General features: G+C 40.0%; 1 protein-coding gene across 1 annotated transcript in view; it reads left to right on the top strand.

Annotated features, from left to right (window-relative positions):
- Positions 1–26428, top strand: part of niban2b (niban apoptosis regulator 2b) — a 53134-nt gene extending 26706 nt beyond the window's left edge. Inside the window, exons 3-15 of the mRNA XM_079569174.1 lie at positions 2089–2217; positions 2421–2526; positions 2822–2854; positions 6394–6561; positions 13941–14056; positions 15702–15806; positions 16215–16377; positions 18450–18637; positions 18953–19108; positions 22074–22187; positions 22494–22601; positions 22713–22824; positions 24320–26428. Of these exons, the coding sequence (XP_079425300.1) occupies positions 2089–2217; positions 2421–2526; positions 2822–2854; positions 6394–6561; positions 13941–14056; positions 15702–15806; positions 16215–16377; positions 18450–18637; positions 18953–19108; positions 22074–22187; positions 22494–22601; positions 22713–22824; positions 24320–25449 (2628 nt within the window). The 3' untranslated portion in view covers positions 25450–26428. The remainder of the gene's footprint in view (positions 1–2088; positions 2218–2420; positions 2527–2821; positions 2855–6393; positions 6562–13940; positions 14057–15701; positions 15807–16214; positions 16378–18449; positions 18638–18952; positions 19109–22073; positions 22188–22493; positions 22602–22712; positions 22825–24319) is intronic.
- The last annotated feature ends 1144 nt before the right edge of the window (positions 26429–27572 follow it).

The raw sequence follows: 27572 nt of genomic DNA, 5'->3' as shown, positions 1-27572 counted from the left end.
ATTTCTAGTATTATTTCTCCACGTTACCCTCACCACATTTTAGGAATGTCCCAATCCGATATTCAATATATGTATCGGTAGCAGGCATTTAGAGAGTATTGGATTGGATCGAATTTATGGCTAGATCTGGTCCGATCCCCCAAAAGGCTGTGCATACTAATCAGCCATGTGGTCCTACTCGTGTTTGTCTTTCACAGGCCCCAAACATAATGCAATAAACCTGATTGGCCTTTAGATAAAGCTGAATCTATAACATCTGCTGCTGTTTAGTGAAGGGGTTTAAAATGCTGCAATTATAAAACTGTGTTTGTGTTAATGTAAAATGCCCATTTTAGCCCGTATGATACCTGTTAGAGGATAACATTAAATCGCTATTTATCATACTGGGTCAGGCTGTACAGTCGTATTATCTCTGTCATAGCCTTGACTGTGGTGCTCAGACTCTCAGCCACTGAATGTTTGCTTGCGTATCAGTATGACGCTCTGAGAGGATATTTATCCCTTTTCTGTGGAAGCATAGACAGACTTGAATGGTAGGACTAGCGCAATGTCTCAACTTCATGTCTCCGGGTCCCGCACCGATGGTAAATTAGACTGCTGCCTGTTTTTCATCTATCCTCTCGAACACCATTGTTAATTCTATAATACCCAATATTGCTTTCTAATGTAACAGTCGATGCTAAATTCAATAAGTCTTGCATATTTATAGAAATGCCTGTAGTTATTCACTACTGCTGAAAAGTTTGGGGTCACTTAAAATGTCCTTATTTTTTGAAAAAAGCACAGATTTTTTTTTTTTTGAATGAATGAAGATAACATTAAATGGTTATTGTTGTGAATGCCTATTCTAGCTGGAAAGGTTGATTCTTTTTGTTTTTATGGAACAGCAGGTGTGTTTCTAGCAACCATTGCTCCAGTGTTCTCATGGTACATTGTGTTAAAGGGTAAATGATGATGATTAGAAAACCCTTGTACAGTTATGCTAGAACTATAAACTGCTGCTGATTAGAGAAGCTATAGAGCTGGCCTGGGTGACCCCAAACGTTTGAGCGGTAGTGTATATTATATAATGTATAATTAAATGTATTTTATTAAAAAAAAAGTAATACAATAAGCAGCACAAAGTGTCAAAATATCGGATCGGGAGATCCATTCTGCATTTTCTCGTTTATTCAGCAACAACAAATTCTGAATAACGGTATAAAATAAAAGTTAAAGCAGGGGTCTCCATCAATTTCCCCTCTGCAAGCTACCTAATAAAAATGACATATACAGAAATACGGGAATTTGACCGAGTAGACCATGTATCGTTATATATATATATATAAGCCAAGTTATTTCAACAGAAAGAAACTGACTTTAGTTTTCCATTAACGGTTTACTGTAATCACTCTTAATAATAGTGAATATAGAAAGGTAAAAGTAATCAATTAAAAATCCAATCAAACCTACAATAATCCAATTCAATAATGTAGAAATGTAGAAATCCATTGGGGAACTACTAGTAATGGACTGGAGAATTCCCAAGCTCCTGGTTAGCCATCCCTGATCTAGAGCCTCTTCTCTACATATTTTTGCAAAATGTATGATGTTCTGTCTGTTTTTAGAGATCACAAAGAGCTCCTTATTTGAAAAGAACAGAATGAGGAACAAGATCTCAAAGCCTTACATTCCAGTTTCTGTATTGGACAAAAGACAAAGTACAATATGTCACAAAACTCTCCTCATTTTGCCCTGACATTTACGATTGTGTTTCTGCTGAATGGAATGGGACACGCCGTGAAGCAAATCTGTTTTGCAGAGTTTCAAGCTCTGACTGCCTTTTTCCAGATTTAATATGTGCGTGGAAAACACAGCAGGTTTAAAAATGAGTTGTTAACTTAGTTTTCACTGTCTGACTAGATGATTTATAACTGAGCAGTTTCTGACTAGAATGCAAATGTATCAATGTTTTGTTGCCTGTAAGTGTTGGATTTTGTTATTTACTCTCTTTACTTGTATTGTCTTTTGCTTTTGAATCACTGTCTGCTTTATTAAACCATAATGTTCTTTTTCCAGTTATGACGATAACGCTGTTGTCCTCCTCAGATTCCTTTAGAGAACAAGTCCATCTTCTCCGGTTCCATTTTCCAGTTTCAAGAAGACAATAAAAAATGGCGGAACCGCTTTCTGCTGGTCCCCGACTGCTACAACATCAACGTTTTTGACAGCAAATCGGTGAGTGCCTTTTTAATTCATGACTTTTTTTTCCAACATGTTTGTAATTTGAAAATCCTAATACTGTGTGTCTCATAAGTAAACAATAAATAAATAAATAAAAAATGGACATGACATCGACTCATTTAGATTCGTGTTCTGGTGTGTTTGTTCCATATGAAGCGTGAATGACTGACTGTCGTTGTGTCTGTGTTGTTTTCCAGTCACATGACAAACATGGCCAGCCCAAAGGGAGCATCAACTGCGCGGGATACAAAGTGCTGAGTTCCATGGAGCAGTACCTCGAGCTCATCAGCACCAGCCTGCCCGGTGAGGAAATAGAAATAACAAGTGAACAGCAGGGGTCAAATGGATATCAGATGAGATGGATTCAGAATATTCATCTTGATTTTTCTGTAGATATTGTGCAATTATCTAAAAAAAAATCTGGAAATCGGCCTGAGCGCATGCTGTCGCCGTGTCGCTGGGAAAAACCCTTAATAAAAATAAAAAATATTCTGAATTCAAATCTATTTATAATGTAGATTTTCATTTATCTGTGGTTATGTAAAGAAGATTTGAAACATTTGTGCTATAACATGTGTCTGACTTGCTTTATTGATAGAGGAGAATGTCAATGAAGACTCAACTAAAGAAGGTCAAGGCTGTTTTTGTACATAACTCTGTTTAAACAAATCAATTCATAATCAGTCATTGTAATTCTTTTCAGCCAATCATGCTCAATCTAACACTATCCAGCTTCATGTCATCTTTCACTTCGTTCGTACATTTCCTTTAGGCCTCCTGTCGGGCCACTTGTTTTTTCAGTCCGTTTCTCTATAACGTTCTGTGTAAATTTCAAAATTGTGTTCAGTCAACGTAACACATGTTCTTGGGATGTCTTTAAAACTTAATTAAGGAGAGTAAACTACCTTAGTGTGACTCAAACATTCCACACCAAATACCTGTAATATTTCACCTTTCAAGTATCTCTAGCCATAGATCACGATCTAAACTGTGCTAAAGTGGGTTCAAACAGTGTCTTAAGTTGGACAAAACTGGTTGTAAGCCTCGTCTAAACCAGAATAAAACACTTAAACACATCACTGAAGCATGAATGATACGATCGCTTTCTAAATAAAACAAATAACAGATGATTCTTAGTGCCACGTGAAGCAGCCCACATACCGCAGTTTGAGAACCAGTGATCAACTTTAAAACATTGAAAAACGCAACAACTCATAGACAACTCAGGGCTCATCTTTGCTCGGTTGTAAAAGTGGATTCTTTTCTGCTTTAATGCTCGGAATAGTTTGCAGTTTCACAGAACAAACAAACGTACAGCAAACGTTTGCCTCTGTTAGTGGGGGCTCTGTGCTCCCAAAGTTCAGAAAATCGTTCAGGACAGCCACTGTCTATACTGAATAAATAGTGAAATGAAACTTCAATCCGATTCAATTTCATTATTTGGAAAAAAAAAAAATTATCAGCAGGATACCAACTTGGGACAGACTTCTGCAGGGTTTCCGCAGGGGATCCATTAAATTGGATTCAAACTGGCATTAAATCTAAATTTCTTGAAAATATATTTTTTCCTTAAGGGCCTTTCTCACCGGTCAGAGATGTCTCTGAAACGTCCCCTGGAGATAAGGCGAGTCTCCATGTCGTCTTGGTGAAAACGGGTTCGATTTCTGCGGAGACTGCATGGACTCAAGTCTCCATGCAGGAACGTTACAGAAAGGTTGAGGACAACAAATAGTGTTGACCAGCGGAAAGTTGACACTCAAATTCGAGTCTCCAACTAGTGAGATAGGCCCTTTGTATCGCAAATCAGAGTTGCAGAGGCTGCAAAATCTCTGCAACTCTCCTCCGATAAGATAGGTGCTTTAGAGACAGAACCTACTCCATAACATTGCACTTTTTTATTGCATAAATCCACTAAAAGTACAAAAACTAAGTTCTAAAACAGGCTACGGTTCTGACTGAAGTTTTACACAATCCTTTGCTCAAAAGTTGCTCGTCATATGAAAATTCTGCCTCATTCTTCTGTTTGATTGAATGCAAAATTTTGCGAGATGAAATATGCCAAGATTGTTAGCATTTGTGGCAGTAAAAATATGGTATTTAGGCGTTAAAATGGCTTTTAAAGGCATTAAAGTTGACTTGCTGCCACCTGTACAAACCCTGTTCTGTGAATCTTGGGCTGTAGACGTGGTGTGTTTAAAGGGTGGAGTAAATGAAAGATGCCAGGCATAATCCGCAAATGACAACAAATGTGTGTGAACTTGCCAAAGCTTCAGAGACTGCTCGGTTAAGAGCTAGATTTCATATTTTGAACCATATCAAAGAGAAACGATTACTAATAATATAAAGGATAAAAGCTGCAATACAAACTAAACATACCTGAAACTGATATATGACCAATTTGCCAATATTGACTTTCATGACTTCCACTTGATTCTATTTGAAATGCCACTGTCTCCTTAATTAAGCCTGTGTTAAACGCCCACTTCCTCTTGTGAAACTGAAACTATTGAGTAATACACTCCTGTGTCTTTATCTAAAAGATGCATGGAAATAAAGGGACTTCTTTCCTCAATGAACTTGAATCTTGAATATGCATCTTGTTTTCAGTAGTGGATGGCAGCTTTAGATTTATTTAATATGTTTATAATTTGTTAAGTAAAAATAGTGTCACTAATAGGTGTGGACTTACGAGTCAGACTTGAGACTCGACTTGAACATTACTCAAATTGGACTTGGGATTGTGACTGTGAAGTCTTATTACTCCTCAAAAACTGTCTTTTTATAAACAATTCTGATTTACAAAGTGCAGCAGAGACAAGTTACCTATTTGCCCATTTTTGAACTACAACGATGCATATTAATCAACATGTCCGCAGAAAGCTTCAATGTAAATATGGCGGAGATAGCTCAATAGCTAATTTCTATCCATTTTCCTATGGCAGTTAAGAACAATTAGACAAAATAATACATAATTAATAGAGCTCCACAGTTTCCACCCACTCCCGGTCACGTGTCGGGGTCCGACACAAAAAATCCCATGTATTTTTAGCGTTGACTTTTCAAAAAAGTCAATTATTAAGAGTTTTATGACACGACACCGGCTAATCAGCTATGTGCTAACTACCGACACTTGTGCAGGTATTTTAAAAGAAAGAAACATACAATACTTGAAAATACGACAAAATTACTTTTAGAATTTTGCAGTTTATAACGTTTTAGACAAATCTTCAATTTTACCTTTTATGTTTCATGTCCGTGAGTTAGCACATAGCTGGTTAGCCGGCGTCGTGCCATTAAACTCTTAGTAATGGACTTTTTCGAAAGGTCAACACTAAAAATACATGGGATTTTTTGTGTCGGACCCCGACACGTGACCGGGAGTGGGTGGGACTGTGAGGCTCTATCCAAGGGGGTGTGGCCTAGCCGAGGGGGAAGAAAACCTCTAATGGAATCCCTTTTTTTTTCTTTTTTTTTTACAATTTTTTTTTACTATTAAACATATTTATCTCACAAAAATAAAGTCGAGCCAAAATCAAGCCTATATGGATTTTTTCACAGCAAAGTTGAAGAGAAAGCAGAACAAAAAACATCAGTCGTAGCTAATGTTAGCATAAGCAACATGAAGCTAACTTTAGCATCCTGGTTAGCATCGTCTGTTTTTTAAGTGTTTATGGGCACTTTGCTCCTCTCCATTTCTCTGTATCCAATTCCAAAAATGCCGTCTGCCATCTCGTGAAGTTTAAAATGCCTCTTCTGCCACAAACTAGACAAAATGTTCAACAGATGGCGGAAATAATCTACACATTTTACTACATTTGCTACAGTACAGGGCTTGGGACTTGACTTGGACTTGCAAAACAGCTCACCCTCACCTCTGGCACATGTATTAATACATAATGAATAATAATCATAATAAAAAAATGAATTCAAATCACTACTCAGTAAATAAATCTAAAATAGTCAAAACACTGAATGCAAATTGGTCTAAATGGCGGGGAATCGATCAACCTTTGTGGCTAAACTCTCTCCCAATCGAACTCACTGCCCGGATGTTTATTCTCGATTCAAGTCAATGTAACTCTTCTTTTCTCTCCCATGTTCACATGTCTGTCGCGTAAACGATTAACTGGATGCTGTGTTTTGTGACGCTTCGATGGCGGTTTCGTTCAGGTGTGAAAGCCAAAGTGGGCAGCTCTCCGTTCCTGAAGTGCCCGTCGCAGTTCCCTCTGCTCCTGTGGCACCCGTACTCCAAACACCACTACTTCTGCGTCACCACCGAGAAGGAGCACCAGAAGTGGCACGCCGTCCTGCAAGACTGCGTCCGACACGCCAACGACGGTGAGAGCAACCGCAAAAATGTCCAAACTCTGTGCCAGAACGCAGCACACGATGAGTCATGAGCGCTTTCATCGCACGGCAAATGGCTCAGTGGCTGAATTCTGGAGACATGAAGATTTCAAATAATGTGGCATTTCCACAAACCTACGCAAGTGTGTTCTCAATTTGAAGCTTTTAGCAATTCTAGATTTTTTAATTTTTTTTTTAAAGAATCTTTATTTTTCTTGAAGTAGGCCTATGATGATTTTTTTTTCTTAATTTAAGTGTACATTTCTAAATGTATGTGTAAATCAAAGACAAATTTGCTTAAAGGGTCTGGATGCAAGTTGGCCAACTCAATACTGCCACCTCAGGTCATACGTGTAACTGCACCTTCTATATTAAGCTCGTGCATGACGGCAATTCGGACCCGAAGTAACATCTTTTTGAGTGACAGTGCAGGATTTTAGAGCCAGTTGTGGTGAATAGGTCTTAGCTCTGTACACATTAGGACAATGCTGGAACAAGTACTCCCTATAGTTCATTTAAAGGACCTATCCCTGTTTTTTTTGTTTGAAGGAGATTAGTTGGGGTCTGAACTCATTCCTTATTTTCTAACATATTTTTTTATAATCCCTCTCTCACATTTCAAAACTTGCAGGGTCACTTCACATGGCCATTGTCACATACATGCAAGAAAACTCAAGCCCGAGAGTTCATGAAATTGATGCAAATGCTTTGTAATTACTAGATGGACAATGTTTTCCCCACAAGTTTACAATATACCAAAGAACACAATTTGGTCCACTAATAGAAACACAAAACAGGAATAGTGCATCTAATTTAAGCTTTAGACTTTAGACTTTGTATCAAACAAGGAGATGACCTTTATTTGGTTTACATGGACAAACCAATGCTTTTCCACTGAGAGTTTTCTTCTTTTTCTTCTTCACGGTAGTTGAGATCCCTTAGCTTTGTCTCAGTTTTATCCATTTGTGCATAACCAACACAAAGCTTTTCGTATCTCCTAGAGCCTCGTGCAGAAGCTCATGGCGACAGCGTTGCTCTGATATTTGTGGTTGTTTTATGGATAAATATGACTCTGACTGGTCTGTGGTGAGCCAGAGCTGCAGCAGTGAGAGGGAGTGGCTCTCGGGCGCACAACTTATTTGGTAATATTCGTCCTTTGCTATAAGAGCAGTGAATGACTGAAAGGAGGTTTTGTGGTTCAAGAAAGTTTTGATTGTAAGAAATCCAGGATCCACACACAGTAACGGCATCCAAGGTTTAATAGTGACGAAAGACACGAGACACATTTGACAAGCTGCTCTTAAACTTAATGCTGTAACCTATGTATACTTCACTCATCCCTATTGTTCATATTAACAACATTAGATACAATTGTATGAACTGAAGTGCCAAATCATTACAGGCTTTTCTTCTTTTATTATTGCTATTTTATGACTTTTAAAGCAACAGGGGTTTGGAAATTTTACTTTTTTCCCTCTAACTTTTATTCTCTGATGGAAAGTGAAAGGACGATTAAAATTCAGTTGCATAGAGGCCAAACGGAGAAATTCCTCCACCTTTTAAGAGTGATTATGTAATGGCTATATTTGGAGCGTCCACATCCGCAGGTTCGGGCTGTCTTGGAAATAAAATTGCCGATAGAACGAGCATTAATGCGCTTAAATTTTTTAAATTATAGTTTTGTTGATGTTGATGACTCTTGTTTTTACTCTGAAAAGCGCCTTGTGCACCTTTTGGCTGTTGTGATGCACTGTCCCTGTACAGATAAAATGTGCTTTGATTGAAACGAGAGAAATTAACTTCAAATAAGAGTAAGAAAAAACGTTAAAAGAAAAAAGTGAGAGGCAGGATACATTTTTCTTGTACCATTGGCAATAATTCAAGCACTTTTAAGTCAGTTTTGTCTACGATAACGTGGCAATTTTTTCCTCCAGTATGTTTTACGCTTTCATTCGGCTTATTATTCCAAATGTCCTCCTTGTTGCAGAACTGGGTTACAAATTCACCAAATCGTAAATGCCTCTTGATATTGAGACTGTATTTTTCTGTAGGTATGTGCTACAATGGCATGTATTTGTGAAACTTTCAACGCTGAGCCCTGAGTGACGCATGACTGAGTGACGGCATCCATGTTTACCTGGTTTCCGTGACTACTGTCGACGATCAGCCCTCGCGGCACCTGTCTTTGCCTGGTCCGCTCCTCGGTAGTTTACCTAAGGCCAGGGCTGGTGCAGTGACTGCAGCCACAGAGACTGTTGTTGTTGTTATTATAGGTGTTTGTCATCTCTGGCGTTTCTAAACTACAGTCCTCCAAACGTTTATTTTATGCAGAGCGTTCAGAGACGGAGCAGGTCGAGCCGCATTGACTGGAGTCTCTTAGAAACCAGCGCAGATTCCTTTTGGATTTGTGCAGTGATGTCATGTCTTTTCTGATATGTTTACAGCTCTGTTTGTTGAAGTGTTTGAAGTATTTTTTATCATTCAGTACTGTAGTATTTAGCAAACTAAGCTAACGACAAAAAGTATACATGCATATAAAAGGAGGATATGCAGGACAAACGGCATAGAGTTAATAATATTGCATACATACTGTACGGGCATAGACGGTTTCATAAACGTTTCATATTTAATTTCCTTGAAGTTGAAGATGAAGGTATAAAAGCGCTTTATGAGTTGAGACCATTTCCCATATTAGGATGATCTTTATTAAAAACATCCCTTTTTAGTAGGCACAGACAAGTTACCTATTTATTTGAATATTAATCACCATTTCAGCAGAAAGCGTCAATGTAAATATAAGATAAGCCTTTATTGATCCCACAATAGAGAATGGAGAAATTCAAAATACCGTTAGCACAATGGCTAATGATCTGAACCTGCTAAAAATTAAAATTCAGTCACTCTCAAAAAAAAAGGTATATTTCTGTGATTTTTTTCTCTTTTTAAACTTAAACTTTAAAGCAGTACTAAGTAGCTTTTTTACCTTAATAAATCCTTTTCGTAGTCTCTCTGGTGGTAATACAAGTGTTAATGGGATGTTTGGGAGGTCTTTCATCTCCCCCTGGTGTCTCTGGGCAGAAAACCACAATTGCAACTTGACTGCCACCGGACCAGAGTCACCAATAGACACAGACGGCATCTCGTCATAGAAGGGGGCGTGGCTTCGCCGAGGGGGAAAATAGAATCTTTTGGGAAACACATTTTTTCACTCTTTTTAGCCTTTTTATGATGGAATATCAACTTATTTATCACACACAAATAAAGTCAGGTGTAAATCGGGCCCATATGGATATTTTCTCACTGCAGATTGTTCAGTAGAAGTGAAGAAACGGCAGTTGTAGCTAGCGCGAGCTAACCGTTAGCATTAGCCAGATGCTATCATGTATCATCAAGCATTCTCCGTTATTCATGTATTTATGGGCTGTTGAACCACTTTGCTCCTCTCCATGTCTTTGTATCATTATTTAGTAGAAACTATATTCATATTTCAACAGCTACAGTAGTTTTTGAATAATTAGAGAAAATATACATTTTTTCAAAATAACTGTTTTTAAAAATGACCATATATGGGCGATTCCAGAGATGCCGTCTGTATCTATACACACTAATGGAATCACGAAGAAGAATCTAACAAGCTACCGGCCAAAACTAACTGCGGGCTAGCGCCACTTAAACAGTATTTACAGCCAAGTTTGAGTGAAAAAAATAATATTTCCATTGTGTAATTGGATGTACAATATCCCTCTCTCACTTTGTCTTTTCTGTCAGTTTAGTATTTACTCTCATGGACAATTAATAAGTTAAAAAAATCGCAACTTGCTACAACACCTGCAATTGCGCTTATAGCCTCTAGGGGCAAGAGTTACTTAGTACTGCTTTAAAACTTAAATGTTTAAATATAATAAGGCTTGTCGATGTTGAGAAAGTCCCAGAAATATTGATAAATTCATCTTTGTCGATGTCGTCAATAAATTTAGCCAGTGAGTGAATACTTCAGATCATCCTCAATGGAAGAGTTGTGCGTATGTCATTTATGATCTAAGAAGCAGGAACTAAATCAAGTTTAGAGTAGTTGTGGCTGAAATGTGACAAAACATTTCTATTTTTATGTTGTTGTTTTTTTTGTGCTTTACCACCACAACCCACTTTATTTAGCACAACCATCTCCTGTTTTAGTGAGTCGTGCCTCAAAATCCTGTACAATTCTTGTTTGTCTTGACACTTTCCCTGTACATAGTTGACATTTTACTTCAGTGACGGTGCTGTGAGCCTCCTTTACCTGAAAACACTGGTCTTTTCAGTTTCGCGTTTACTGCCGCCACTGCGTTTGAGGCGCATGTGACTGAAACCTGTGTGAGCCCAGAGGAACCTGGACAGGAAACAGCCCATAATGGTTAACATGCCAGAGCCGTTACCCGCGGCAACTGCACGACGCTGTGCGCAGACCGGCTCCAGATGTGGTCCACAGTGGTGCTGCGTTCAGGGCGGAGAGGGCGGTCACTGGGCGCCCGCCGGTCAGGGGTCACTGGGCGTCGCTGTGGAGGGGCGTGACGGGACAGTGTTGCATTTTCATTCATAAAGAGGAAGTGAAAATAACAGCCCGTACCACCCCTTTATGAAAATGTTTGCGCCACATGGAAGTTTTTTTTTAAAAGTACTGGAGTATATATATACATTCATCATTGAACGCTAAAGTGAGTACTAAACTTGTGACTAAATGAGTAATTCTGTTTGGACCAAGAGAAATCCCCTAATCCCAGTTTAGTCTTTGTTTGACACATTCATAGTTGCAGCGATTGTCAGAACACCCAGAATACCCTTTTCACAGAGACTTCCTGCTTTAGTCACCCCTGCCCCCTCTCACTCTGCCCTTGTGCCCCTCCAAACCCTCTCAGGTTCACTCAGGACACTGTTATTGCAGGTTTGAAAAGGTGAAATGCCAATATCAACTTGTCTTTAACTTGCAGAATATGCAAGTGTGTGATCTTAACCATATTTAATGTCTAATTACAAAGACAAAATGTGTCTTTTACAAAATGACAAGGAGGCATGTGATGAACAAGGGTCATATCAGTCTTAAACCCTAACCTGACTCCTATCGTAACTCCTTAATTTAACCAGAATTACCAGAACATCCACTTCTTGTGTACATTTGCTTAAATGGGATTTTCTTTGTATAGGATGGTGTATCAAAGTACTACCTCATCTAATATTTGATCTAGTTCCAGCCGGCCTAGATTGAGATAGATCTATCTAGTCTGTATCTATACAGACGGCACCTTTGGAATCTTTCTCATGTTTGAAGCAGCCACAGTCAAAACAAAGAAACAACTCAACCTTATTCTCCCATTTCTCCACCATTACTTTAACAAATGCTGAGTTAAGAAAATGTTTCTACTACATGAAGATACGGAGACATGGAAAGGAGCAAAGTGGTTCAGCAACCCTTAAAATAGTTAATAAAAAAACTTAACAATGCTAACCAGGAAGCTACTATTAGCTTCATGCTAACTTTAACAACGAGGGCCAATTTTTGCTTCTTGCTGTAAACACCATCCATAATGACCCGGTCTTGGCTTGACTTTATTGGTGTGTGATATGTTTTATAGGCCATCAGAAAACAACAAAAAATTGTGATTGCCATAAGAGGTTTTCTTCCCCCTCGTCTAGGCCATTCCCCCTTGTATGACTCGTTGCCCTCAAAAAAGTAAAACTAAACATGGTGTAAATCATGTCTAAACCAGGAGAACGTAAAGTGAGAACAGGCTTGAGTCCCCACATGAATACATTGATAAACATGTGCGCACACACACATACACCCAGTTTCCTGTCTGTGAGTCCCTGTGAGCCCTCACACTTCATCCATTAAAACCCTGCCAGTGCTTCAGATGTGTGTTCATGTGTCTCTTCACCTCACGGTCAGGTCTGGATCAGAGCCACATTCCACATGATCAGTGCCCCCGAAACTTAATGGGAAGCAGATATGTTTAATTTGAGTTACAAGTCTTGGCTTTCTCATGGACTACAATGTTTACGTCTGCTGCCTCGTAGTTTGGCAAAGCTTAAATCAGTATAAACCGTAGATCTTTGTCCATATCAAGGATCTATGGTTTGCGTTTGTGACCTGTCCCTTTTAGAAATGTGTACAAATGTGTGCGGTGGACATAGTAAACATACTAATTGTCAAATCCTCTGTCAAATTTGGCAGCTTTCTGTGAGGAGCATGTTCTCTCAGTGTCTGGGTGGGTTCCTTCCCTCGCCAACCCCAGACTTGCATAGTAGCCTTTAACTTCCAGCTGGGTGTTCCTAACTAAGGTCCTTCACTGCGGTCACTCACTGCTCCTGACGAGTTGAAGGATGGGTCACACAGAGCAGGGGTTCCCTAACTTTTCAGGCAGTGACCCCAGAATCACTCGACCAACAACTCGGGACTCCCTTCTGTAAAATATGATTAGCATTTATAACGTTTAAGGTGCAAAACATTTAAAAGCTAGTTTAACAATGTTAAATTTCAGTCAGAAATGTAAGTAATATTGTTGTGTACTGCGACTACCCTGGGGAGTCCCGACCCCCACTTTGGGAGCCACTGACATAAAGGACACTCATATATAGAAATATATCTATCATAGGTTGACCTATATGGGTTTTTCTAAGGCCGATGCACATATGCACTATTGAAATTTTTGGCAAATAAAAAAATAAAATGTCTATAATCAGATTCCAAAACAAAAAACTGCAAGCCTCTATCTCTTTTGAGTTTGAAATCATACGCAAAAGTCTACATTACAACATAAAACATTAAATAGGTGGACAAACTGGTGACCAATTTTCGTTGAAAGTTCATGTTTAAACGTATGAAACATATCCGCTTCCCATTTGGTTTATGGGGGACTAAACCAATGCAAAAAACCAAATTCACTTTTGGTTCCGGAGTTACCTATTTGCCTTTTATCTTCCAATAACGGCCAATATTTTAAAATGTATATATATATATCGGCCCGATATATATTGGTTGATTTATTTGCTGCTATTGTACATGGAGCTTTTGAACCCCTGACTGCAGGGTTACAGTTCATGATTCTGGATAGTTGTGCACTGCATTTCCACCAAGGCTTCAGAGGCCGTGTGTGACTTGAGTGCAGAGACTGGGGGAACACAGCTCCCGATCTTGAGCTAAATTGGTAACATAGTTTGTAGTTCTCTGCGCACAGTATGCCACATTCCTCCAGGGTTAATAAGGTTGCATCTAATCTTTGAAATGATTTGCGGCACATTCCATTGTTAGCAACCGAGTGACTCACACCAGCTTTATATCAACACTATTCACTTAATGATTTAACATCTTAATTTCATGATCTTTTCTCCTTCAGGTTTGTCTGAGGAAAATAAAGTCCAGACCCCGGCGTTCACGGACGCGGTGCGGCTGTATCGTCAGGCGAAAGGCCACTACGGCACCTGGGAGATGATGTGCGGAGAACCAGCTCAAGTAAGACCTGCCTCTGTGTGTTTAACTCAAAAGCACGTACAAATCTACGCCTGCTATTTGTGTGTGAAACTTTTTATTTTAACCTGCTCTAACCTGCATCGTAGTCTGCTGCGTAATCCGCCTGAGCTTTATTTCTGCTCTGGCCCTGGAGGTATTAAAACATGACTCTACTGTCTATGCCGCTGAACCGGTTTTCTCCACACTTCGATGACAAAACACATCTGTCACAACGTCCCAATAGATAATCTCAAGTCTCTCTTCTCAGAGGCAGAAACCAGAACAATCTTGACTTGTTTATCGGTCACACTAAAACCATTAGTGTACTTTGGCTGGTGTGAAGCTGCAGCTGAGGAAATTGTTTTCACATGGCTGCGTAAGCGAGTGGACTCGGCCCGGGGTGTTTATTTTGAAACTATTCGGGGGAAGAAAGAGTTTTAGTTTTTGCTGCTTTTGTAATTTGCTTCACTGGGTTGTACAACATATTTAGATCTGATCAAAATTGCAATGGTTGAATGGTTGTAATAAGCAAGTTGCAAAGGTTCGATAAATTACAGATAAACAAAAAATATTTTGGGCTCAGTATTTATCGTCAGTACATTTATATGCTTTTTACCCCCCTTTTTCTAATGTAGTAATGTGTTACCCAAAGTAAGTTGTGTCTCATTGTGTTTCACGTTTATTGTGGGCTGTTTTAAGATTAAGTATTTTTTTTAAACAAAGCTTGGCTGTAATTCTTAAGCTTTTGAGTTAGTTTCTATGGCATTGTAAGGTGTTGAATAATATTGTATATATGGTTTCCTTCCTCAATGTTTCAAACTTCAGATTTTGTTATCGTGACAGGCCAAGTGAGTGTGAATGTGGGACGACAATGGGAAAGTCCAAAATTAATCAACAAATAAACTCCATTACGTATGAATCCGACTGACCCTGTAGTTTAGACAGACATACACATGTTCTGATGTGTTTGCTTACAGATTAATCTTCCAGTGCGCTCAATGTCACATCAGTCGCACTTGTCAGAAAATTCCCATCTAATAATCTAATCTTTCATTCATGGAGTAACGGGAGATTTCAAATTAATGATCAGGTTCTGTGCCAGGTCTGCTATTAACTGGATATTGCCTTTGTTTTAGCCCACCTTTGTGCTATACAGTTTGGCTGGGGGTGCGACTTATACTCCGTGTGAAAATAACAAACGTGAAATTATATATGTTGATGTAGAAGTTGCACCTGACAGCCGCTAGAGGGAGCTCTAGGCTTGTGTACCAGTATCTGCTACTCCTGTCCGGTTGTACAATGACAAATAAAGTGCTTACTTACTTACTGTTCCATTGAAAATGTTAAAGCAGTAAAGTTTGGAGTGAGCGAGAAACGTGTGAGGGTCTAGCGAAAAGCGGAGGTGGCTCTTACTACAATGAAGAAAACAATGATAGCTAAATGCAGGCTAAAAGCTAGATGGTCACAGCTGGAGGAACGAGTTCACAAATGGGTGCTTGAACAACGTGCTGCCGGGAGAGGCTTGTAAACGGTGCAGTTACGCCTCCATGCCCTAGTAGTCGCCATGGCTGGTGAAACTTACACTCTGGAGCGACTTATAGTCGGGAAAATACCGTAATGTTGTTTCTTCTACCGTTTGTTGTTTTAGATTTTGTCCAACCTGGTGATGGAGGATCTACACGGTGAACTGAGAGAACTCATCTCTCCACGACTAAAGGGAAAGCTTCACGACAGGCAGAGGAACTGGACACTGGTACGACAAATGTGTCCTAATGTCGTCTTATTTATCTTGTATTGGAAAATTACACAAGATATTTTAATTATGTCATGTGGGATGCCTTTTTGGGTAATATATTAAAAGTAATGAAATGTTTGTTGGATGCGCTTTTAGTGATTTGAGAAGGTCTTACATCTGAACTAGGGTTGTCAATGTAGATTATATGTAAGAGCTGATAGTTTTATAATGTTTACTGTAGGGGAGCAACAGCTGATAGAAGGTTGAAGGTAGTTTTAAGACATGAAAAAGTGCTATAGAAATAATTCAGTATTGACTAATTGACACTCAGTGGAATGGATACTATGCTATGGGTTCAGCATTTACCCGCTAAACTCGACCATTCCTCATATTATTGCTGAAAACCTGTATACTGTTGCTGTCCAGATCAGCGACGCGGTGTACAGCCTGGTGCAGGCGCAGTGTCAGTCCCAGTACGACGCCCTGGTGCAGAGGAGTGAGGTGGGACAGTCGGCGCTCGAGTCTTCCATCAGAACAGACATGGACCAGATCATCACCTCCAAAGAGTTCATCACCAACAAAATCAAAGGTAACGACTGCGCAAACGCAACTTTCTAAGACGTTTGCTTTAAAAGAGTAAAAAAAAAGGGCTTTGAGTCGAGGTTATTTCAAAGTGGAGTTGTCCTATTGGATGTATTAAGCCAGTGGTTCTCAACTGATTTGGCGTCGGGACCCACCATCACGCTAGGAAGATGAGCTGCAACCCAAATAAGTAATTAGATAAGGCTAAAAACAGCCTGATTGAAAACCACTGTATTAAGATCTTCTGCTCTTGAGAAATGACCTTCAATGAGATAAATGACTTAGATTAGTTCAAACCAGCTAAAAATTCTACTTGGTATCTTAATTTAAGAGAAGATAAAAAGGCTGATGCCAGTGGAACAAGCATAAATCTCACTTGAAATCAATCGAATATCTTTTACATTTAAAACAATTCTTTTTTTGAGTTGATCTTCGGACAAAGCTGTTAAATGTAGCGGTTTCTTCTTCTACGGTGTCAGCGCCTCGTTCTGTACTTCCTGATTACACCCATTGCTCAAACCCAAAACACATTTTTAAAGCCCGTAATCCACCATCATCGATTTTCTGTGTGTTTATCACGCACTGATGGAGCTGCTCAGGCCGTATCCAACCTGGAAGTTATCTTTTAAAGAAAAATATTCCTATAGCCGCCAGCAGGAGGAGCCCCATTCAAGATTTTACACCAGCTCTTTCACCTGCATTTCATTGTTACTATTTATTTCTTCTAGAGACATATTTTCAAATTCTAAAATATAAATGCTGAGGCACCCAAAGTTATGTTTTTATGTCTACATCCGGATGATTACTCTTTTCCTATTGTGTGCACTAATTTGATATTCTCGGTGTGCAAAACGTGATTGTGAAAAGCTAAGATTCAGCCTATGCTTTTTCTTTATGTCTTGTTCTACAGAATAATCGAAATTGAATGTGTGAAAAAAACAAAAATTACCTGTAATTTCATCCTGACATTTTGTGTAAAATTATTTCCTAAGCAATTACATTTTTTTTTTTTATGTTGTCAACGCCGTCAAAAATGACCCGAGCGTGAACTCTTTTGTAATGTTTGCTGTGTCAGTTCCAGTAATTGGGAGTAGCATCCAAAAAGCTGCTAAAAGGTCAAAGTGGCTTCCTGTTCAAGTTTCTGTAATATGTTTTGCCTAATGTTTTGTTGCGATGGTTTTCAAAGAGTAATCATCTGGACTGTGTCTCTCCCCTTCAAAACAATACCGGTCCAGCGCTGAGGGCTTGCACAGACATATTTATTGTCTGACCAGATCATTCCAAATTGTTTACATCCATTCTTTGCATTTCACTCGTCTGGCCCGTTAAACTTAAACCAGGTTGACAGGATGCATTCTCCACAATCAAACCCGTAACAAACTAAACAAAAACAATCATTAGTTGCGCAGACATCATAAAAAAAAAATGCCTTTAGTGGTTTTGCCGTGCAGCTGTGGAGCAACAGGAAAACGGTTGGTGTTCAGAGAAATCTGGATCGAAGGCCACAGCATTTGCAAAAGAATGATTCGACTTGTGTAATTCTTTCCAGTACCAACGTTTCTCTCAATCAGAATCATATGTTGTGAATTTACTGTGTTGGTGAGAGTGCGTTTGGGAACGTTGGATTTTTGGAGTTGTTTGTGCTGAGAACAAGGCACCGGGCAGAGCAGTAGTTGGGTCTGTTCCTCTGTTTATGATACAGATAGAAATGAATCCGCGTGATTGACGGGCGGATTAACCAATCAGAGAAACGCACGGTCTGTAGCAAAACAAATCTGGTAGTTTTTGCGGGTACAAAGTCATGAAAAGGGGGGGAAAAAAGTATAAAAGTCAGCGTGGACTTCTGCAGAATGGATGTCTTTATGGCTTTATGGCTTCTTTAGTCTGTCTTTTTATAAGTGACTATTGAAAGTAGCTAAACGGAATTTCCTATACAGTATATTTACCTATCTATAATCAACAGGTGAAATGATGGAAAGAGATTTTAAAGTTTGGCTGATGATACTATTATAGTAAACTTTATCGTTCTATACCATTCATTTGTATTCAAAAGTACTGATGTAATGCTGTTCCCTCCAGCGGTGGTGCTCCCGAAGGCGGAGAAGCTGCTGAAGGTGAGCATTGAGCCGTACATCACGTCGATCCTGGACGCTCTGATGGAGCCCACGAGCCGAGGCTTCGCTGAAGTCCGGGACGTGTTCTTCAGAGAGCTGGTCGAGATGAGCAAGAACACCCTCAACAACGGCACCAAGGAAACCGTGGCCCAGGTGAGAGACGGGGAAGCCTCTCTTGTCATTGGAGAGATGCTTGGTCTCATCGTGTTTACCATGAACTCTTTATTAGAAAAGCATATGTGGGAAAATGTCTATAGCATATGATGACAATAGTTGTTTCCATTTACAGAATATCCTTCTTGTTGACTTATATCCTTCTGTCCAGCTTATCCAATTCCTAGTGTGCAATGTTCTATTCATTTGTCCACATTCGCCAGATTTTTTTTACTGCGTCCCTTCATGTATTACTCAGTGCAAACCCCAGCTTCAAACACGATAACACTGATGGTTCTCCCTGTGTCCCCGTAGCACATGGAGAAGATCTCGATGCTGGCGTTCCACCCGGTGAAGATGCAGAGCTGCTACGAGAAAGTGGAGGCTCTGAGTTTGGAGGGTCTGCAGCAGCGCTTCGACGTGTCCAGCCCCTCGGTGTTCGTGCAGAGGGCGCAGATCCTCATGAGAGAGGTGAGAAATGAGCTGCTGATAGTGTTATGACTACACCACCCCGATTATTTTTTTCCAGTAAAATCCCAAATCATTAATTAAAAAATGTAGTAATTATTTTTCGGGGATTGTATGGTTGTTTTAAAACCTTGGTCGCCATTGCTTTCCCGTGGACATGGCAGGGACTGTCCACCAATATTTCACACCTTTTCCTTTTCACACATTTACATTTGCAGACAGTTACTCGGTTGGCAGAGGGACTTTTCGAGTAATACGATGATGCGTGGGTGTTTTTTAAAGGGGGGGTTTTATGCAAAATCGACTTTTTCAAGCTTTATATCATGTTATGTCATTCCCTCATTAAAGACATGCCTGAAGTGTTGCCTTGGCACATTCACGTATTTTTGAGTAATCTGTAAAAACTCTGATGGCGGCCATTTTAGGGATAGGTTTGCCTGAGTCCTCCTAGGAACGCCCCCACCTCCTGGAGACGCCTCCGAGCTTTCGTCACCAGCCGAGTAACCAACCACTGCTCCTCAGCAGAACCCCCTCCCCACTGATGCCACAGACAGCATGTGGAGGGGGCGTGTCGGAAAGGGTCAGAGGTTCTTAAAGAGACAGAGGCCTATTTCAAGACATTCGCTACAGCCATTTTGAGAGAGCAATTTTATACAAGGCAGTTATTCTAATTTACTGCATTTACAGACCAACAGAAGGTTTGGTCATCATTGTAGTGGGATATAGACTGGTGCTATGTGATTGAAAAAAAGCATAATACCCCCTCTTTAAGTCCCATTGCTCTCGCCGTCCGGTTAGGTTTGCGAGACGACGTGCGAGATCTTCTCATTGTACGATCTTCCAGGACAACTTTACATTTACACCGTTGGAGGTACTTTAAGCTCAGAGAGAGGGCGGCGTCGCAGCGCGTTTTGTTTCGTGGCGAATGGTGAAATATTTGCGGAGATATTCACAATTCCGCATTGCAACAGGGCCATAGTCCGTTTATAGCCTATTTGCGTAATGTTTACGCGTTCAGTGGAAACACGCGTTGTCTGTAGTTCAAATAGTTCTGATGGTTTACTTCAAAATAGTCAGAAAATAGTCTCTTTCCATAACTTGGTATACAAGTCATGTGCGAGAGGAGAGCGGCGTATATTTTTTTTTAAATAGGGTTGGGACTTTTTTCGATTAATTCTGATTAATTAATTACATAAGGTTTAGTGCGATTAAAGATACGAATCGAAATTTACTTAAACAGCGCAAACATTTTTTCCTGCAGTCGTTGCTTAGGGACCAACACCACATAAAGCCAAAAGCGATTTTATTGTCAAACGTGTTTATTCGCACAGTTAAGCCGACATAAAGTTAATTCAAAAGATCATTCTCCAAAATAAATCAAACTGATTTTTCTCTTTGAAGTGTTTTTAAACAAGTCCCACCACTAATTTTTAAGTAGGCCTAATTAAATTTGTCTACAGGCATTATTTTCTTATTTCAATAACAAAAAAAAACAAAAAAAACGCCTACGCCCTTGTAGCCCCTAAACTGTGTTACTATGACTACAACAACTATGACATCAGTTGTACAGTGAACAGCGGTGGGTAGAGTAGCCAAAATATTTACTCAAGTAAGAATAACATTACTTTGAAACAATTGTACTCTTTTTACCAAGAAGTGTTGCATGATAAAAGTAGAAGTATAATTTCTCCAAAAAGCTACTCAACTGCATGTACTCAAGCTGAATATGCCACAGTGCCCTTGTGTTTAAAGACATACTTGTTATAGAAAGAAAAGCTATTTTGTGGAAATGACAAGTCAACATTTTTATCACCTTTTAATGAAAAGCTATGACTTTGTCCAAAACTGACATGTACTTGGACAAGTTACAATTCAGATCTCGAAGGTTTGGCAGCAACAACAACTTTTCCAAAAACAAGCTCCTTCCCTTTGCACATGGTCCCGGGGGTTTACAAAGGGCATGACTTCACCGCTCTATTGTGTGGTAACTCTCGGTTAAAAAAACAGCTTTGTGTAGGGAATTGAATCGGTGAATTATCTCCAAAAACGAAGCAAAAAAACGTTTTAGATTACAGCCATTCCTTTTGGGTGTCAATCTTTGGGAAAGGAACAGGGAAGGCCAGTGGAATAATTGCATTAATGTGTGATGTGCCTGGACTTGCACAAAAAAAGTGACTCCCAGGGAAAACATCCAAAGCAGCAGCAAGTTCAGCAATTCAGAAACGCAGCCCCTGACGGAGCGGGGCAGAGGGAGAGGAGGGGGGGGGGGGCTGTGCACTTCACTGTGGGGTGTAATATATGGGTGAGCAGGGGTCCCATTATAAGCACTAACTAAAGGTCAGGCAGAGTTTAAGTTCAGTTTTTTTCTCCAAACAAAAGCAGAAGATCCAAAGTGCTCAGGAAAGTTTGGTCAAAGAGTTGTTCTTTTCCATCTTTATTTGTCACACAGTTTGTTCCCACACACCAAAAGCAATAATTGCGCTGTTCTTGTTTTTATTGTTTAATTTGAATTGGCAACATCTCAGAAAATAGGTGCTTTTTCCCCCTTTAATTTCAGTTTGTATCATGAAGACTTTTCATGAAGGATTTCGATAAACAAGTTCCCACAGATTTAGCTTTTCACTTCAACTCCGGATCTTTTTTTCCACTATTGTGTAATACTAAAGCCGATACCCTCCACGATCCAGGAAATTCCTTCAAATTTCTCACAGGCATGAGCTGGGTAGTAAAGGAAGGAAAAAAAAATAAAAAGTCAAAGTGAGCTTGCCTGGAAGTAAAGAAACACTGCCCTCTTGTGGCCATTTAGGATCAGGTTGATTGTTGGGTTTAGTAAGAGAAGTAAAAGCCATGTTAGATACAAATTAAAATGACAAAAAATACAAATCATCCTTTAAGACCTTTCCTCATGATTCTTAGCACGCACAGACCACAATAAAACTGACCGTCTTCTTCTCTTGCGTCTCTGCAGCAAATGGACGATGCTGTTTATACGTTTGAGAAGATCTTCCACCAGAGCCTGGAGTCTCAGGGAACAGAGGAACTCTGCAAAACCATCCAGCGCTGCCAGGACCGCGTCATCAAGGCAAGTCACCCTCTGGAACCAGGCATTACGGTGGCCTACACAGGTGGCCACGACATCTACGCAGATCCAAAACCAAACGGATGACGAACAGTTCTGATCTGGGGTTGCTGCAGTAAACACAATTCATGAGTTTTCAGGGCAATACTTTTCCTTTGGGGCACATAAACTGAATAGATTAGTCAGCATTTGTTTGTATGGTGCAGTACAACACTTAAACTGCAAATCACAATGAGTAAATCTAACACCTCAGTATATAAATGTATCTTAAATCCAGGAGTTAGTGATTTGTGTCGTTTTGTGTTGTAGAAATTCGACTACGACAGCAGCACAGTGAGGAAGCGATTCTTCCGCGAGGCTCTGCTCCAGATCTTCATCCCCTACATGTTGAAGCAGCTCACTCCTTCCTGCGCGTCTGTAAGATTTACTTTATTCATCAAGTTCCATATATTTATTTTATACAGTCTGATGTTTTGCCAAAACTTGTAAGTGTGTCTGCGTTTCTCTGACTGAATACTGTTGTTCCAGGAGCTGCCCTACTTCCAGGAGCTGATTTTTGAAGACTTCTCTCGCTTCATTCTGGTGGAAAACATCTTTGAGGAAGTGGTGCTGCACTCGGTGATGAAGGACATCATGATGGGTAAGTCATCATTTGTCACTATTGCTATTAACAAGCTGAATGGTGTGTGTAAATTCAATTAGACGGATGAAATGTCTCAAACACCTAAAACATTGCTCCATCACATTTCTATTTACGGTTTGGCTGCCTCAAATAAACAACTTAATCTACTAATAAAATATGATTAATCAATAGATAATCTGTGTATGGGCTGGGGTTTAATGTTTTGGATTAAGAATGGGTTTACCCAAATGACTTTGAGATGAGTTTGTGATGGCAGTGAACATACTCTCCAGATTTAGGAAGTAGCTATCGTGTTAGCATTCTTCCACTGAGGCTGCAAAATTATACTTGCAATGGAATTGAAAGAGCTATTTTTATTAAATACCCGATAATCATGTCTCCATCTGTCTTATAATGTATAAAGTCCGCTGTATTCAGTATTTAGAATAATCATTTTGTATTCTGGTGCAGTAACTTTCATTTGAGTGTATTGAGAATACAGTTACTTTCCTAAAATATACAAATATACAATGCCGTACTCTGTCATTACATTTCAGCTTCATATTGCAATAATAAAATTACTTAAAGGTGCAATACAACTTTTTATGTTAAAAAACAAAACAAAAAGTTGACATATTTGACCTTTCAGTGAGTCTTGGAGAGGCTTGGGTGGTTGGCATAGTTACTAGTTAACCATCCATACAGTCGCTGGGCCACTCAAGGGTCACATGTGCACTAATAACTTTTTTTTTTTTTTACATTAAAAGTTAGAGCACCTTGTAAGTCTCGGTTAATGCAAACACATGTGCACCGTGTGTCATGTGATGTGCTTGTACATTTGCAAAACGCGTTTCAACTTTTGTCAACATAATCATATGGTGCATTTATATGTAAATATAATGCACATCAACGTGAAAGTATTTGAAGTATTCAGAATACAGCACTCCGATGGGACAAAGCAACAGAATACATTACGAAATACAATATACGTCCAGTATTCAGTATTGGGGATGGGACGATAATGAAATTTGGGGTCACGATTATCTTGGCCAAAATAATTGCAATCAACGATATTATCACGATATTTGCCTATGGTTTAAAAAATAACTGAAACTGCAGAAATGAGGGGGATTGGGCAATTATTATCGATTAATTGCTGCATTATTTATCGCGATATACGATATTATTGTTTATCGTACCATCCCTTTTCAGTGTCTTGTAACTAAATACAGTTTCAAAGTGTTTTCTCCCCAACCCCGGTAACCATAACAAAGATTTTCTGAAATGCGTGCACATTTTGTTTTATTTTAGCAGCTGATCTCAGTCATCACAAATGCTCCTGTATATTTAAAATATGTGCAGTGTGTAAAAACAACAAAATCAATCAATTTAATCACAACTACACTTCTCAGAGAAATCCAGTTTGACTTTATTTTTTCCAAAAGTCTTACTGTTTACATATCATCATCCATGAGATTGCCTGAACATGTTCCTTCTTTCTGTCTGCTTTTAGCCGTTAAGGAGGCGGCCGTGCAGAGGAGACACAACCTTTACCGGGACAGCATCGTTCTGAGCAACAGCGACCCCAGCCTGCACCTGCTGGGCGAAAACCCCTCCATCGACTGGGCCGGGGAGTACGGAGAAGAGCCTAAAGACGAGGACACGGAGGCGCCAGACGGAGGAGATGATGAGGCAGACTCCCCGAGGAAACGCAGGATGCAAGTGGTGTCCATGATCCAAGTGGAAGGAAGTCCCATCATTCCCGAATCCTGTTTGGAGGTGCCGGGAGTGGAGGATATCCCAGAGGAGGAAGAGGGGGAGATTGAATTGGCAAAAGCAAAAGAAAACTCTGTAGACGTACCAACAGAGCAAAAGCAGGAGGAGAAATTGGATAAAGACGACGTCCAAGCGAAGGTGGAGGTTTCTGATGTACCAAAAGAGCAAAAGCAGGAGGAGAAATTTGATAAAGAAGAAGTCCCAGCAAAACAAGAGGCTTCAGATGTGGTAACAGAGCCAAAACTAGAAGCGAAATCCGATGATGTTGTCCCAGCAAAGGGGGCTTCCGAAGTCGTGGAAAAGCCAGATGAGGATCCAAAAATAGAAAGCGATGTTCCAAGTCCGAAAGAGGCAACGGAAGATGCTCCAGTGCTGGAAAAAGCTTCCGAAATTGTCCAATCCGACCCGGAGCCGGCCAAAGAGGTCTTACCTGAAATCGTGGAGGTGGTGAAATCTACCCAAGAAGTCCCATCAGACGACGCTAAAGACACCCCTGAAACAGCCGACGATGCCCCACTGAAAACGGAAGACTCCGCGGTGGCAAGCGTGGGCTGCTCCACCCCCATCAACGAAATGGAGGAGGAACAAGCGGCTTCGTCAAACCTGGAGGAGTCCTCGGATGAGCTCCTGCCCCCACCCCCTGCGGAGGACAACGCCCCCGAAATCCCGACTCAGGACGGCAGTGATTTGGGCAAAGAGGGCACCGCGGACTTCCCCCCGCCTCCGCACGACGACAGCGGATTCCAGTCCCCCACTAGTGATGCGGCGGAGGACGAAGAAGTCGGAAATTCTCAGCTCAAAACGGTGGAGGAGGCGAGCAGCAAGGAGGCGCCCCAGAGCGTAGAATCGGAAAGCAAAGAACAATAGCAACTTTACAAAACGGACACGCCTACGACCCAATCCAGACCAAATGTGCGCCGTAATGGGGGAATCATGCAGCGGTAACCACACAATGGGTTGTTTTTATGCTTATGTTGTTCGGTTTTGACCTGGAAACATCACTGCAAATTCCATCCAATACAATAATCGGGTAAAATGTATGGAAGTAATTGGACTATTGCGCAGTAAGCAATGAGTGTCGATAGTTTCCATATTTGGTACAAGCCTTGGTTCACTTTGAACGCAATAATTACAAGCCATAAACCATTCAAAAGCTTTGCATCGGGATCGAAAGTGTCCACTGTCCCGTCAACCCCCAAGACTATTACAGCTGCAGTGAATTCCACGCTTCCATTTCTTTTTCTAATAACGCTTTATTGGGACAAGAACTCTGCTTCCCTTCTGTGACAAATGTATTCTTTTCTATTTGAACTCTGTCCCCCCCTTAGCTCTTAAAACCAGGTTCATGTCACCAGGCAGGGCTGCAGTGCAATTCCTATAATGTTAAAATGTCTTTGTTTGTCTGTCTTGTCACTCATCTCTCAAACCTCGCATAAAACGTTCACTTAGGTTAGATTTTCACATGGTTTGAGCACAATGGACGGTCTCTCACAAAACTTGCAATAACGTCTGGCAATGTCTGTTTTATTAAATGTTGTGTGTGTAAATAGTTTTAATTGTACGCGCTGTGTGTGAACCCCTGTCGAAGTGATTTTTGAACCAAGTGTCACCGGAATGATCATGGACGTTTGCCCTTGTAGCTGCCAATGTTATACTGTATATCATATATTAGAGAAACTTCCTTTTTTTTATTTTTTCTTATTTCGTGTAACGTTTGCATACACACTAAAGACAATTTATCTTGTGCTGGTGGAGAAACACTATGACATGAGTTTATCCCTTTAAGATAAACGGCAAAAACTGTTTTATATAATTTTATATTATTCGATCAGTGCCTTGGCTGATCTGTCCAACTTTTTTATTTATTTTTTCCTTGTTTAAATTTATTTTACTCTGTATGATATATCACTGCTATTAAAATAAATTACGTGAACAAGCTTCCCTGGTTGTTGTTTTTACACAATTTTGCTTTTTTTACACCACTCTTGAAGGCCTAAACCTGATTTTTTCTTTTTATCCAAACAATGAAGGAGGAAGCCACTAAATGAATATGCGACTTGTGGTCCGAACTCATTCCTAACTTTTCTAACTTCCAGTATTTGTAATATCCCGGCGAGTTTCATCGGCACATTTCACAACTGACCTTTTCAGGGTCATCACAGAAATGCAAGAAAACTCGCCTGAGAGTTCATGAAATTGATTAAAAATGCTTTGTAATTACTAGATGGACAGTGTTTTCCCCACAAATGTCTGAGTTTACAGTATACTAAAGGAGGAAGAAGCTAAATGTATTCCACTAAGAGAACATTCTGGTATAGTGCCATTTTTTATCTTAGGTTTAAACATTTGTAAAATAAAAAAACATAAAGTATAAAAACTGACACAGCGTTTCACACAGTGGACCATGGGATCTTACCATAGAGGTTCAAAACCAGGGGGGAATCTCTGGAAAGCCTCTCGAGTGGTTCAGATCATATAGTTTTTATAGCTTAATTTTATCTCAATTCTGTGTCATGTTTTATGTTGCACGATTGTAGCGAGAAAAAATCTTAGTTTGTGAACCTGTTCTCAAAAATGATTCTGAACCAACCTTGAAACAAATTTGCTATGTCACGATGGGAAACCGTCTCAGATCAAATAGCACTGACCTGTGGGGTTCCCTAGAGGTCAATTCTGGGGCCCCTCTTGTTCAATCTGTACATGCTTCTATTAGGTCAAATTGATATCCAGTAACAACGTGTCCTATCTGTACATACTGTGTCATCAAACAGATCAGTGTGTGGATGCAAAACGACTTCCTCCAGTTGAATATGGATAAAACTCATGATCATTATCATAATCATTATCTTTGGCCCACAAAAATACAGAGAGGTTGTCATTGGTCATCTTGAAGCTCTTTCATTAGAACCCGTGGCGCCATGGTCAGAAAACACCAGGGGAAACCTACGCAGATACCGGGAGACCATGCAGTTGGTGACAAATCTTCCCTG

The sequence above is a fragment of the Gobius niger genome (assembly GCF_951799975.1).
Source record: "Gobius niger genome assembly, chromosome: 1".
Classification (NCBI taxonomy): domain Eukaryota; kingdom Metazoa; phylum Chordata; class Actinopteri; order Gobiiformes; family Gobiidae; genus Gobius; species Gobius niger.
The sequence above is the reverse complement of the archived record's forward strand: the minus strand, read 5'-3'. Positions and strand labels throughout refer to the sequence as shown.